This window comes from Schistocerca gregaria, chromosome 4 (genome assembly GCF_023897955.1).
Source record: "Schistocerca gregaria isolate iqSchGreg1 chromosome 4, iqSchGreg1.2, whole genome shotgun sequence".
Lineage (NCBI taxonomy): Eukaryota > Metazoa > Arthropoda > Insecta > Orthoptera > Acrididae > Schistocerca > Schistocerca gregaria.
In genome coordinates, this window is record NC_064923.1 from 180,868,138 (window position 1) to 180,883,642 (window position 15,505).

A 15,505-nucleotide genomic window follows, 5' to 3' on the forward strand; every position below is an offset into this window, starting at 1 on the left:
GGTCTTCTGTTCGGCGGCGAGCCACCCTGTGGGAACACGCCTTTCAGTACCCAGCTGGTGGACGAGTGTGTCAGCACGACGAACAGAGACGTTCATTTGTGCATAGATATGTTTGACTGTGCCCGTCAGTCACCTCGAATGAAAGTGTCCACACGCTTCAACATTGCGGGAGTCACAGCTGTGTGCGGCCCACCGACACGCGGGAGATGCGATGATGACAGGAGCGTCACCTAACGACTCAATGTGCTTTTGTTCGCTGCCAAGTCTCCATAACATTCTGCAAGCGCCTATGAATATTTTCGGATGCTCTGGTTTTCCGCCGGAAGAAACTCTTGACAGCTCTCTGGAAAGCACGTACGCTGCAGACGTCATTTTGGAGGCTACGCGTAGCGCCCGCATCTATCGGTACTTTATGAACATATATGGGCTAAGCGCGAACATTCCACGATGTCTCACAGCAGGTTTTCAAACGATGTTGGCCGAGAAAAAAAAGTGTTTCATTACATACTGAACGCCCATCTTAGTGTGTAACATCGGGGTGTGTGACGTAAGTATGTCGGTGTGTGGGAAGCAGCGTGTCTGTAATAGAGTTTAAGTCCGGAGAGTTCTTCCACATGTGGAGTACTCTATCCTTCATCATGACAATGGCAAACCCCACAGAATCGCTGCGACATCTGCAACAATTTGACACCTGGTGTTCACTGTCATTTATGAGCCTCCTTACAGCTGCTACTAGAACTCATCCGATTTTCATGTGTTTCCTAAACTTACAGAACCCCTGCAAAGACCACTTCGTTAGTGGTGGGGCTGCAAGCAGAGGCGAAGTTGCAGCTCCGTCACCTAACGTTCTGTACTGAGGGTATCAACAAACTGGCCTCTTGTTATGAGAAATGTGATCTTCGCCAGGGAAACTACGTTGATAAATACATATGTAGGAATGATCAATAAATATTTAGACTGTTAATAACGTTTGTTTTATTTAAAAAGCTGTAAGACTTTTTGCACAGAGAATTAGGGGACATTACTTTTAGCATGCCCTCGTAACATCGGCTTTATCGAGCTAACTTGTTTCGTATTGCAAGGAAATAGTGTACTGCCTTTGCCAAAATTTCAACGTGTAATTTTAAACAACTGATCTTTACTTGAGGGATCATATTATTATTTGTCACTGTCGTCCTATGTAAATCAAGTAGGAACAGTACAATGCCTTTTACTTTGATGTCTTTTCTTACGTTGCTGTAGAATAGGGGAACACTTGTAGATCAATCGTGGCCAGAGGTTGCTGAAGTAAGATGGTATTCTGACGCCTGTAGCGAGCAGTGGCGATGCACAGCAAATAGCGCTGCACAGTGTTGAACGAAGCAGTCAAATGTGTTTAATTGCAGCAGTAAGTCGTCTGTTCTATTGTTGCGTCAGATGCGACATTTTTCGGGTATAAATGTTAATGTTGCTAGCTCCGCAGGTTGAGCAAAATGGCGGGCTGGAGCTATAACTGTGGTAGGAGTCGTACAGTTCCTAGTTCTGGCAGTACTACAGTTTCGTTACAAGTGTCATTGTAATTTATTGTGAACTAATAATTTCCTACGACCTACAGCGTTTCCTATACTCATATGTTGCTTTCGAACTAGTTTTGTGTGTGGATGAGTAATAGAACAGTATTCAAATGTAGTACAGTATATAAGAGTGTGCACCCTGCATAAAGCAAGTGTCTTGTCAGCATGAAAATAGCAGACACTGACCATTCATTGTAACTAAGGAAATCTTAGTTAGTGATTTTTACATCACTAATAGCTTAGTTATAGCTTATTTTCAGTGCTGTTGCAGAGTCACGTTGCTACATTTCTCCTCTGCATAGCCCACGCATCTTTAGCACCTCAATGTTACAGTAACGTCACGAAACTTTATTTATTGATTCGTGAAAGCGAACAGTTAAAAACAAATAAAATATAAGCAAAAAGGGTCGTTACTAGCTACCGGCAAGTTACCTCATGAAAAGATACTGTTCCTTAGATCGAATTGAACTGACGTGTGGAAGAGATGGGATGAGGAATGGAGGCGGAAGGAGAACAGAAAAGGAATATTTATAGAGAAGTACACGTATGATCCGAACACCTGATTTGTATTCCAGTCAAATTTCGTGGACGTTTCAAAATACATCATTATCGACTGCGACTAATGGTTAATCCCCTGGTAGCACAATCTCTTAGCACCACACCACGACAGTCTCAAATGACAAACAGTATCCCCTTAAACCCGATGATCATCATTCTACGCCTTTCCTGGCATGTTGACACTTCTTGAATAGCCCCTCTTGTCATAGTGATACAACCAGAACTGGTCCGCGGCGTTTTTGTGCAATGACCTGACTCAGTTGCAATACTTCCGCTACTACCTCCATATTGCGGGGTTTTTGAATGGATGCGACCAGTCTGGTAACCCAGCCGACGGCGGCCCTTGTCAGTATCAAAATGTCTGTAACATATCGAAAACTGATGCATACTGATTATCAGCTTTTCCACTGTCGAGGGTGTCAAAGCAAGGGCGCCACAACTTGTGGTTTTCTGCTTTTTAAGACCGATAGGCTACCATTTCATCCTTCGTCATTCAGACTTGCGTGACAACACTGGAACTACCATCTGGACTGTCTAACCACTGTGTCACATGAGAGTGCATTGGCGTGCAGTTCCATCAACGTAACCATTTACAAACCCGGCGTGGTCTATTGACCCCAGAGAGATGCAGCTGTAACAACCAACTTATTCTTCGTTTTTGGGTGTCATGCATATATTTATGATGAATATTACAATTAGATCTATGATACATTCGTTAAAAAATATTTTAAAAAACCAAAATACATTTGGGCTTCTGGCAAGATACCACTTGGTATACTACTCTAAGTATTTTGATAGATCGTTTTGTTATTTATCACAATTTTAACGCCATAAATTTTGAAAATAGTTCGCAAACATGCCTCAGATGATGGAATTCTTTCATGGTACACGAAACTCATTTCAGTGATCCGATAGATGTCTTGAACAAAGTTGATGAAGACTATTTCAGAACAAGATGCGTCAGAATAGGAAAACAACCTTTAAAAAAATTCAGAAAGAAACGACATTACCTTCGAAAATTCTGAAGCGGATTCCGACAAACCAGATAAGTTCATTGTAAGGCCGCGTCGAAAATAACAGAGTTCAGTGTCCTCGTGACTCACTGTCGTCAATACGACATTATCAAAGTGTCTTCCGGGCCAATGAATGCAAATGATACTATACTCACAATGTCCGAAGTTTTCATCATGTTCATTGATGACAATATTGTAGGTAAAACATGCACCTTCACCAATGCTGAATCGTCTCGTTTTGTCTGACATTACAGTGCAAATGCTGCTCTGAACAGAATGAGAGTTTGGAGTGATGTAGACATAGTCAAACAGAGCTTTTTTTGTGTGTTGCAGATTGCTAGATCTCTTCAATGCCGAAAGGAATCGGTTTCTGGAATGTGGATAACAGTTGACAATATTTGCCACGCAGGTTTTACTGCTGCCATGGCACGGAGTCTTCTTGTATATGTCTTTCAGTTTAACACTTAAGACGATAAAGAAACACGTTAGTAACGCGTATTTAGTTTAAATAATATACTTCCACATGTTCAAATAACCTGATCTTAGAGACATTCTGCACTCATTCTCATAAATTAAGGATAATGCTGATACATGGTGAAACAACGCTCTGGTGGGCGGTTTTCTGGTTTAAATCACCTCGGGGTATCACCATGCGGTGCATTTGACCTGCGGTCGTCGGACGGTGGCGCTGGCAGCAGTCCCCATACGCAGAGGTGTGTTGGTGCATGTCAGAGTACGGTGCAGAAGTAAGTGTGCAGACGTTTGCAGACGTGCTAATGGTGACTGTGTGTTGAAAATGGCTCAAAGAACACATATGATGACGGCATGAGGGGTTGAATACAAGGGCGACGGGAGGCTGGTCAAACACAGCAAGTCGTAGCAGGGGTCCTCCGTGTGCCACAATGTGTGATCTCAAGATTATGGCAACGTGTCCAGCAGACAGGAAATATGTCCAGGCGCTACAGTACGGGATGTCCACAGTGTAAAACACCACAAGAAGACCGATATCTCACCATCATTGCCCCAAGACGCCCACGGAGTACTGCAGGTAGCCTTGCTCGGGACCTTACCGCAGCCCCTGGAACAGTTGTCTCCAGACACACAGTCTACAGACGACTGAACAGACATGGTTTATTCGCCCGCAGACCTGCAAGGTGCATTCCACTGATCGCTGGTCACAGGAGGGCCCGTAATGCCTGGTGTCAGCAACTTGTTTATTGGAACAGAGGTCCCAGGTTATGTTCACGGACGAGTCCAGGTATTGTCTGAACAGTGATTCTCGCCGGGTTTTCATCTGGCGTGAACCAGGAACCAGATACCAGCCCCTTAATGTTCTTGAAAGAGACCTGTATGGTGATGGTGGTTTGTTGGTGGGGGGGGGGGGGGAATTATGATTGGTGCACGTACACCCCTGCATATCTGACAGGAGGAAGTGTAACAGGTCAGCTGTATCGGGACATCATCTTGCACGAGTATGTCCGCCTTTTCAGGTGTGCAGTGGGTCCCACCTTCCTCCTGATGGACGATAACGCACGGCCCTACCGAGCTGCCATCTTGGAGTAGTACCTTGAAACAGAAGATATTAAGAGAATGTAGTGGCCTGCCTGTTCTCCAGACCTTAACTCTATCGAGCAAGTCTGGGATAATCTCGGTCGACGTACCGCTGCAAGTCTTCAAAGCCGTAGGGCACTTCAGAAGCTCCGACAAGCACTGGTGCAAGACTGGTAAGCTTTACCCCAGCAGCTGCTCTACCACCTCATCCAGAGTATGCCAACCAGTGGTGCGGCCTGTATACGTGCTCATGGCGATCATATCCCATACTGATGTCGTGGTACACGCACAGGAAACAGGGGCGTTTTGTAACATAAGTGTTTTCGTACGGTTTTCACAACTTTTCATCAATTCCGTGGACTTACAGATCTGTGTCGTGTGTGTTCTCTATGTGCCTATGCTGTCAGCGCCAGTTTTGTGTAGTGCCACGTTGTGTGGCAGCACATTCTGCAATTATCCTTAATTAATGAGCATGAGTGTATATCACTACGCTGAGAAATTCAGAAGAAGAAACATGGTGTTCCCGGAAAATTCCAGCTTGCCAAACAAGGCTAACGAATTAAGCTTGGTGTGTTAAGGGTAGCGAGAGTAGCTGCACCGTTGTTCCCCTTCAAATGGTGAATACGAATTACCACACGATATTCAGTTTTATCTAGGAGCTGCGGAATTTGAATTTCGTTCATTCACCGGCATGCAACGGTATTGTGACGCGGGGGTTTCATTACGTATGCTCATAAAACTTTGTTTTATCGAGATGATAATCATAAATTAATGACTACTTTCGTATGTCTTCATATATTAATAGCGTCGTGTGGAAATGTTTCTGGAAATATTAGTTATTCTAGAAAAAAGTGAAATAGTGTTTGCAGCTGCTGTTGAGAGTGTTGGATGTCTTATACATATTTTGGACGTTGTTGAAGTTACCTATCTTTCATGTATGTAAAGTGGACTTCCTGAGAACACCGTATATTCCCTAAGTTCCAAAAGTTTGCTGTCTCCCTCTCTCTCTCTCTCTCTCTCTCTTCTCAGCGAGCACAGGCTCTATAAACCACGCGCTCCATCAACGATCTGCTTCCACCGCCTTCTATCTCTCGCAGCCTCTCTCCACCCTGTGGAAATTCTTAGTGCTGCAATGTCCTTTTCTATGTCATTGTACGGGGTCGGCCCAATGGTGTTGTTGCCAGGAGAGTTCATTCAAATGCATTCTTTGTGATTCTGTTGTTTACCATGCAAGCCACATGTCCAGCCCATTGCAGTCCCCAACTTTTTAATTAATGGATGGTAGTGGGTTGCTTCATTAACTGATAAATTCCATTGTTCTTTCGATTCTTCATACACCATTCTCCAACAAAGGTCCCCAGACTTTTCTCATTACTGGCCTTTCGAAAACATTCAGTTTTTCTCTTTAACTGTCACAAATTGGAAATTGGAACAGATGTAAGAATCCTGCTTTGCTGTCATGGGCAAAGTCCCAGTAAAGGGGGTATGAACTTGCCTCCTTCCGACTGACAAGAAGCATCTACCGTGTATCGTGTATGGACTGACGAGTATCTGTGAACACTGTAGTGTTTTGTTTACGTTATTTATACAATGTAGGAAGAGGGCTAAATCTGATGGACACACAGTCTATTCCCGTCGAATAGCACCGAGGGAGCCATCGAAGGACAGATCAGTACGAACACTGACACACGAACACACCTCTTGGGACGAGGCAGAGAGGCTTGGCATTTAATCCAGTAAAGTGACACAAACTCTTGATTACGACTTAATTATAAGACCTCTCCCGCCTCTGCTCGATAGATATTCTTTCAAATCACTTCTTTCACCGCCAAGATTAGAACTGTCTCCGAACGGGAATTAGCATACCTCGGAGTACTCGATGTGGCGACAGTTTCGATGACGGATGTGAAGTTAGCAGCGCAGCCTTCGATGGAGGTAGGCAGCGGAGGGTACCTGATGCGGCCCATGGCGTGCGCATGTTGCGCCCCTGTCAGAATGACTGCCACCACCGCCATACCCAATAGGCTGCCGACCACAGCACCCTGTAATTAGAGTACGAGTGGATTGCAATGAGCTCCATCCACTACTTAGTGTCATTACACCTTCCATTTATTACAGATATGAAAACATCAGTTTAAAACATTCATTTTCCAACACCGAAAATGTTCAAGTAACACTGCGTCAGATTCAGCAGAATGGATACACAACAAAAGCATGCTAAACCTATCGGCACATTTTCTTCATTACATGTGTACGCACTGACAACTAATACAAATAATCTGCTGGTGGTATAGACATTCGTTTTCGGCGTGTGTGTGTGTGTGTGTGTGTGTGTGTGTGTGTGTGTGTGTGTGTGTGTGTGTGTGTGTGTGTGTCAAATATAAAAGTACTCAGCTAACGAGAAGAAAAGTATCATCGTGGTAATATTATAGTACACTCGGTCTCTGTGATAATGGTCAAACACGTACATCACATCATGTCAACAGAGCAATACTTTCTACAGTATTTCATCGCAGTGTCTCTGTGAGAGAAAGAACCAAATCACACTAGGCTGCTCCAGACCGAGATAAGGACGTTCATTACACCACCTTAGAGGACCACGGAAGGCGTCGAAAAAAATTCGTGGAGAGGTAAAATTCCTAACCGGTGCTTGAGGCGCGCTCGCACCTTTTGATAACATACTCTCCAGAAAAGGCAAACATCCACTTTCGAGCCCTGGTCAGGCACATAGCGTTAAGTTGTCACAAACGTTGAAAAGACTTCAAACTCCTCACTTTGCATATACCCTCCACACCATGTACTGTGTCCTTCAAGTGACTAATGCACACATAGTTGGATAGCACTGATAATGCCCACCCTCAAGAATGCTACATTTCTTGTGTCATTACAAATAATTATCTGATATTCTGAGGATAAATCAGGGCACCATTACAATAGAACAATGAAATTACCCCTCTTCGTATTCCACGAATGCCTAGCAGGCAAGGTAGCGCCTGCGCCCAGCGGTGCAGCAAGACTGCACTGTAACTTATCTAACTTGAGAGTTGCTCACATAAGGCTGTAGTCGGTGACCACGAGGCAGGGCCGCCGTATTGTGCACCAGGCACATGTGCGCCTTCTATCCGACAACAAGTCATGGATTCGCTGCAGAATTCTATGTTATCCCGAACCATTGTTCGGAGATTAGTAGACAACACAAACTGCTGCGTATGGAGCTTCCCCGGGTAACCGTCAACGGCAAGTACGGTGGAGACCTCAGGAGAGGTCCCATTCTTCCAGTCTTTTCGAGAAGCACGGGGTGTTCTGACATCTTCGTGTAGGGAGCCGTCCCGTATGACTTCACTTCATAATATATTTTCAGGAGATGGCGTACCGCAGCTTTTATATATTTGAAAAATGTCATTTACCGCCTTGAACTGCTGGTAAAATACATCATTCACACAAATAGTTTCAGTCGTATAACCAATATTAGGTCCATAAAAGTATTCACAGAATCATGTTAGGTGAAATATCAAATTGTGATAAATCCTTGAATTATACAATGTTATCTAGTCGTATTATACGAAATTAGATCGCCAGTCCATAAAAACACTGCTAGGTATTCATTCATGTAATCGGCGTGTACACTGTGGTGGTAGCGATCGTGTGAACTCACGCCACACTGCTACTTGACGGACATCTTGCATCATCATGTGTTACATTTGTGTTTGATGGTGTCGAGATTGCATTTTTCAACGAAATATTTCTCGTCCACACATAGCACCTGTCCTCGTGTCCTCCGTGTTACTCTTGTCGCCCGTCAGATACCCATACCTTTCCCCGATAGCCCAGCTCGGACGCCAGTATCCAGTATACCAAGAGCTGGGAGCCGTCCTGTGTCAGGAGGCGATCCTACGAACAATGGCCTTAAGACGCCCTTCCCAACCGAAGCAGTGCATGGATTCAAGTCATGTCTTACTGCTAGCTGGGCCACGTTCTTTGAAATTTGGCTCGATTTCCTAATCACTGAAATAATCATGTCAAACTGTAAAGTTTCATTTCGTTTCCTCCTCCTCGCGTTCTAGGAACTTCACATCTTGTCAGACAGTGTATTAAGGTGTCTATTACTTACCTTGGTGTTTGCTGACGGCACCAGCATCCCAAGTGTGAAGAGTCCCAGCAAAGCTCCATTCGTCACACCGCCGATACTGTACCCCAGCTATGGACATCAGAAACGTTTATTGTACAAACAGAAAATTAACGATAATTATGCGGCGTTAGAAATAATGTATGGGTGTGTTGCTGTACAGCTTGAATGAATGTTAAGAACTGAATTATGCAGTCCACAGCTACAACTATATACTTTATTAGAGACGATCGACTTCGGTCTAGGATCAGACCATCATCCGGCCAAAAGCCATGTCAGCTTTGCTTTGCGTAACTAGAATAACTGTTGACAGTTGTTGATTGTTCCTTCACTTACAGTCCTGTAGACGAATGTGAGGTAAAATGGACATAATGTTGCGTTGACCACAACATGCTCCGTGAGGCGGGCGCCAGTATAGACGGAGACAGGGGGTGCTATCAGTAGTAGGGAAGCAATAACAGCAGAATGCGACGGTCAGAAGAGCTCAGTTCATTGGATGTCACCTGAGCAATTATAATCAGTCAAGCACTTCCCAACTCTTCTGAAGCTGCCCAAAAAGACTGTTGGGGATGTAACTGTGAAGTGGAAAGAGAAGGAACAAATAAAGCAGGCAAACCTCGTGAGCTGACGAACAGGGACCATCGAGCATTGGGGAATGTGGTTGTAAAAAATAGCATGAAATTAGTGAGAGGAATCAATCGTGAGTTCTATAGCGGAACCAGCAGTCCAGATAGTAGAGTAGAGAGTTTTTGAGGTAACGGGCGAGCTGTGTCACCCTAGAAATATTCTATGTTCGGAGTTGAGGCAGCCGCACAGGACGCTCGTCAAAGCCGCGGCTCGTTTTGCAACCGCGTCATGCCACACAATAGCTGGACCACGTGGTGCCAGGCGCTGGCCGAAGCAAGAGGGGTCCAGCCGCGTGGCTGGGATTCCGCTGTGACGAGGACAGTGCTTTGTGCCGATGAAGGAGATATCTATGCCGGAAGTGCTAAAGATGGCGGACTTCGTGAAACATTAATGGTAGACATTTCACAGTCCGTATAGAAATTAATAATTGCCAGATAAATTATAATACCTTAAAAAGAAACAAGTGCTTTACTATTATTTGCACGAAGATTCTGGTGGTGTAATCAGATTTTCAATATATTTATTAGTTTAAAGTTCAGTATCGGACTGTAAATTACACAAGCAACACCCAGCAACGAATTTCTTAAATCTAAACGGTTCATCCGATTTCGTCGACCCCCATGTCTTTAGAAAACTGTTACTGAAAGCCTAAAATGGTATGAATTATAGACATGTAACTTAAGATTACTATCGATTGCGGCAGGTCATAAGTACTCTACAGTGACACGCAAATACGGTAGCAGCATGCTTATAAATATATTTTTTGATCTACGTCTTTGTTCATATGCGGTATATACTATCCATGAAGAAATTGGTTAAATATTTACTGTGTTTTAGAAAGCACAGAGACATTAGGCTAATGGACTATCTTTTACTTGCTATTCCTTTAATGTATGTTTATTTGATTTGTTTGTTATTTAATAATGTGTGTTAGAGCATGTTTATGGTCCAGCAGTAAGAATATTTATTTCATTTAAAGTTATTTAAATGTAAATACATTATTTCGAATGTGTTTCATTATGTTTGTGTGGGTGCGTTAGCTTGAGGACATGGTGCGAGTGCTCTAGCCGATGACAGCGCTCGTGAGTGGGGAGACTGGATGGATGCGGGGGAAGAGCATCGTTTCGAGGACGGGGTAGTTTTGGGACAGGGCGACACGACACGGAAATGAGTGTTGGGGAGTACGACACAGGACGCGGGAAAAAGTGCTGGACGCGACGGCGTGGCGGACTCAAGGTCGCGAGGGAGACTTGGGAGTGTGGGGCGGTTTGTGCGTGGTCGCGAGGGATAGAATTATTTCGAAGTGCGGACTTGCGAACTTGTGAGATTTCCGAGGTTTCTACAGTGAAGACGTAGTGTGCGTTTAGTAGTGATATCTCGCGAGCTAAGTTGTTGTTCATAACTAATTAAGTGAAAAAAAGGCTCTGAGCACTATGGGACTTAAAATCTGAGGTCATCATTCTCCTAAGGACATCACACACATCTATGCCCGAGACAGGATTCGAACCTGCGACCGTAGCAGCAACGCGGTTAAGGACTGAAGCGCCTAGACCCCTGAAGCGCCTAGACCCGCTCGGCCACCAGCGGTCAGCTACTTACGTGCAGTAGGAATCTATTGTTTCTCTGTTATTCAACATATATTTCATTTAATTGCTGGACCATCGACACCAATAAGTGTTTTGGAGAAATATACCGCATTCTCAGAAGTACTTCTACTATCGTACTCATCATTTAAAGTCGTTAAGATAGTAGCTGCAATCTTTCATTTATACACTCCTGGAAATGGAAAAAAGAACACATTGACACCGGTGTATCAGACCCACCATACTTGCTCATGACACTGCGAGAGGGCTGTACAAGCAATGATCACACGCACGGCACAGCGGACACACCAAGAACCGCGGTGTTGGCTGTAGAATGGCGCTAGCTGCGCAGCATTTGTGCACCGCCGCCGTCAGTGTCAGCCAGTTTGCCGTGGCATACGGAGCTCCATCGCAGTCTTTAACACTGGCAGCATCCCGCGACAGCGTGGACGTGAAGCGTATGTGTAGTTGACGGACTTTGAGCGAGGGCGTATAGTGGGCATGCGGGAGGCCGGGTGAACGTACCGCCGAATGGCTCAACACGTGGGGCGTGAGGTCTCCACAGTACATCGATGTTGTCGCCAGTGGTCGGCGGAAGGTGCACGTGCCCGTCGACCTGGGACCGGACCGCAGCGACGCACGGATGCACGCCAAGACCGTAGGATCCTACGCAGTGCCGTAGGGGACCGCAGCAAATTAGGGACACTGTTGCTCCTGGGGTATCGGTGAGGACCATTCGCAACCGTCTCCATGAAGCTGGGCTACGGTCCCGCACACCGTTAGGCCGTCTTCCGCTCACGCCCCAACATCGTGCAGCGCGCCTCCAGTGGTGTCGCGACAGGCGTGAATGGAGGGACGAATGGAGACGTGTCGTCTTCAGCGATGAGAGTCGCTTCTGCCTTGCTGCCTATGATGGTCGTATGCGTGTTTGGCGCCGTGCAGGTGAGCGCCACAATCAGGGCTGCATACGACCGAGGCACACAGGGCCAACACTCGGCATCATGGTGTGGGGAGCGATCTCCTACACTGGCCGTACACCTCTGGTGATCGTCGAGGGGACACTGAATAGTGCACGGTACATCCAAACCGTCATCGAACCCATCATTCTACCATTCCTAGACCGGCAAGGGAACTTGCTGTTCCAACAGGACAATGCACGTCCGCATGTATCCCGTGCCACCCAACGTGCTCTAGAAGGTGTAAGTCAACTACCCTGGCCAGCAAGATCTCCGGATCTGTCCCACATTGAGCATGTTTGGGACTGGATGAAGCGTCGTCTCACGCGGTCTGCACGTCCAGCACGAACGCTGGTCCAACTGAGGCGCCAGGTGGAAATGGCATGGCAAGCCGTTCCACAGGACTACATCCAGCATCTCTAAGATCGTCTCCACGGGAGAATAGCAGCCTGCATTGGTGCGAAATGTGGATATACACTGTACTAGTGCCGACATTGTGCATGCTCTGTTGCCTGTGTCTATGTGCCTGTGGTTCTGTCAGTGTGATCATGTGATGTATCTGACCCCAGGAATGTGTCAATAAAGTTTCCCCTTCCTGGGACAATGAATTCACGGTGTTCTTATTTCAATTTCCAGGAGTGTAAAATTATATGTTACTTTCATTATTAGAAATTCCCGAGTGACAGAAAACTTCCACCATTCGATTCATGTGTGTATTCTTATCGTATCCTGTAGACTCAGCAGTATTGGGCCTGTAATGCGGCAACTACGTATCCCAGCCACTAGACAACGGAACCAGCCAAAACTTTTAATATTTCAACTCTGAGGCTGAGGGAGCGCATTCGTTTAGAAAGGCCGCAAGTTAAAAACGGGACGCAGTGGCAGAGCAGCTAGTCACACGCCACACAAAATGCTAAGCGATGCGTGAAGTTGTGTAAAGAGCTGGACAGTGTATGGCTGGAAACGAGTTCTATTGTGTGATGAATCATGCTGTACTCAGTGGAAATACAGTGGTAGGATTTGGGCTTGGAGAATTACATAGCGTCCATTAATGTTAACAGTAATTATCATATCCCGTTAACTGACTCGTTCCATGTCATGCAATAAAAGAACCTTTCAAATTATCTCTGGAACACGTAACCAACTAACTTACTCACCTGTCATCATGTGCACTGTAAAGTAACCAAATTATGGGTACTTTTCATGTGAGGGCGTGGTCCACTAGTTACGCACAAGAAAATGTTAAATTCGAAAGGACACTACCACATTTTACATTACTGTGTATTGTGCACAGTAGAGGAAGAGTTCGGAGACGATGAGTATTTGTGCGGCATGACAATTCTCCGTATCATAAAGCAGCAGCTGCGAGGCGACGATTTGTGGACAATAACATTCCTGAAACGATCTGACCTGTCCAGAGTCCCAATCTAAAGAAAGTGGAACACCTCTGGACTGCCTTGAAAGTCGAATTCGCTCCAGACCCAAGTGTCCGCTAGCCTCAGTGACCCAGCGGTTCTAGGCGTTTCAGTCCGGAACAGCGGTGCTGCTACGGTCGCAGGTTCGAATCCTGCCTCGGGGTTGGATGTGTCTGATGCCCTTAGGTTAGTTAGGTTTTAAGTAGTTCTAAGTCTAGGGGACTGATGACCTCAGATGTTAAGTCCCATAGTGCTTAGAGCCATTTGAGTCCAAGTGTCCTACGTCACCACCTACTCTCGTTTCGATTTTAGGATGAACAGACTGCCGTTCTTCCAGAGACATTCAGGCACCTCTTTAAAAGTGTCCCCGGCAGAGCTTAGGCTGTCAAAGGGTGGATGCAACGTATGTTAATATTCACTGGTAGGTGTACAGATACTTTTGACCAGATACTGCGCAAGTTGGCAGCCTGTACACTGAGATTGAAAGGCCCACATAAATCGCCATTCTGCCTTTTTGAATAAGTAATTCTGGCAATAATGACAAGAAGCAGCAGTTACGTGAACAAATTTACAATTCCTCGAGCTGTGCTAATAGAGGTAGTTAAGGGATGAGCAATGAGAATGTACTGCATTGCATTAAGTACAGATAATTTTTCGGCCGGTTTCCCATAGGGGATTTTACTCAGGGAGGTGGTGGCGAGAAGCCAGCCTCACGTTAGTCCGAAGATCGAATTTTATAACCTACAGCACCCCATAAGACGTGGTCCCTCCAGGCCGGTCCCCAGCTGCAGTGCTTTAATGCTGCCAGACAGGCAGGCGGCGTTTCCGGCCGATCACTGCGAGGCAAGCCGAACTTCCCCTCAAAGAGAATAACGCAGGGAGACGCTGTTTCCCCCTCGCCGTGTCGCCCTGCGCTCACAAAGGCGTCTAGGGCGATATTGCCAGTAAGGGACGTACTTCGGTGAATCACGCAATCCATTTTTTTGAGCGTGGGATAGAAGAGCGGAATGTGTCACTTTAGAAGAAGTCGCCAAGGAATCGTCTGGAAACTACTTCGGACGAGCGGTGTCTCCCAAAGGAGAGCGCGAGTGGACAGATCGATGTAACACTGTTTCCCGCACACGCATTCGGGCGGGAGAGGCTTTCATTTGTTAGAAATCTTTTCAAATATTAGGACTGAACAGCCGCAGCACCGGAGGGGCAAGACGCTCTAGACAGTGGTACAACTAAGAACACCAGCGTTTCAGCGTCCGTCCAATAACGGCTCAGTACTCTTTACCGCGCGATACGGAATAATTGCAGTGTAATTTTGCACCTTATCCTGAACTCCTAATAATATCAAGCAATTGAGTCGTGAACGCACGGGGGGTGGTTGCAGCGACATCACACCTGATCGGCATAACAGCATGACGAAAACAGCCGGCTGGGGAACCAGTCGTTGAAGAGAAGAGCTCAACAGGAAATATACGCAGCTTTGGACGTTGCACGAACAGCCTTGCAGTTTATAGAAGTTAAACGGGTGGCCATTGACCTATTGAACATTGCAGAAAATTCTGGTATTTCGTTCTCTGAACAGATTCTGGTGGAAATAACGTGACCTAGAGTCTTGTGCTGTCATTCAGTTAAGGGGAGTGCCAATCAGCTTTCATAGCTGTAAATTTGTGTTGTACACCTTTCTCTTATTAAGACATTAATTTTTCACCACTAAAGAGGCATTACTTCCTTAATTAGATGTTTTAATATATGTAAATTGCCAAAGAGAAAAATTGTAATTATTTTTCCTGGTATTTCATATATTGTAATTCCAACCCTTACCTACGACAAAGTCACAAATTTTAGTAGGGTTAACTTCGTGTGTACAATTTCCACGCATAACTACTTTCTGTGAGGCAAGTGAGCTCACCCAATCCGATTATTCATAGAGGACTGGACTGCATAGTAAGACTCATTAAGCGCATAATAATAGCGTTGGGCGAATTAATAAAGAATTACAAGTTCAGTTCATAGTTCATTTACGTATCACCTAACGACAGCAAAGGAGAACTCGAAGGGAGCTTCTCAAATGTATTTCATTCTCCGATATTTCCGCTTCCAACCAAGACGAATCGGATAATGAACTGAAA

At 45.5% G+C, this 15,505-nt stretch overlaps 2 protein-coding genes across 3 annotated transcripts in view; one reads left to right on the forward strand and one right to left on the reverse strand.

Annotated features, from left to right (window-relative positions):
• The window catches only part of LOC126268175 (opioid-binding protein/cell adhesion molecule homolog), a 2,429,635-nt gene that overhangs the window by 1,863,115 nt on the left and 551,015 nt on the right, over positions 1 to 15,505 (forward strand). The window lies entirely within an intron of this gene.
• The window catches only part of LOC126268173 (sodium-coupled monocarboxylate transporter 1-like), a 246,790-nt gene that overhangs the window by 5,248 nt on the left and 226,037 nt on the right, over positions 1 to 15,505 (reverse strand). For both annotated transcript variants that reach the window (XM_049973767.1, XM_049973765.1), the window contains exons 11-12: positions 8,787 to 8,873; positions 6,542 to 6,717 (exon numbers count right to left, since the gene is read on the reverse strand). In XM_049973767.1, coding sequence (XP_049829724.1) covers positions 6,542 to 6,717; positions 8,787 to 8,873 — 263 coding nt within the window. The remainder of the gene's footprint in view (positions 1 to 6,541; positions 6,718 to 8,786; positions 8,874 to 15,505) is intronic.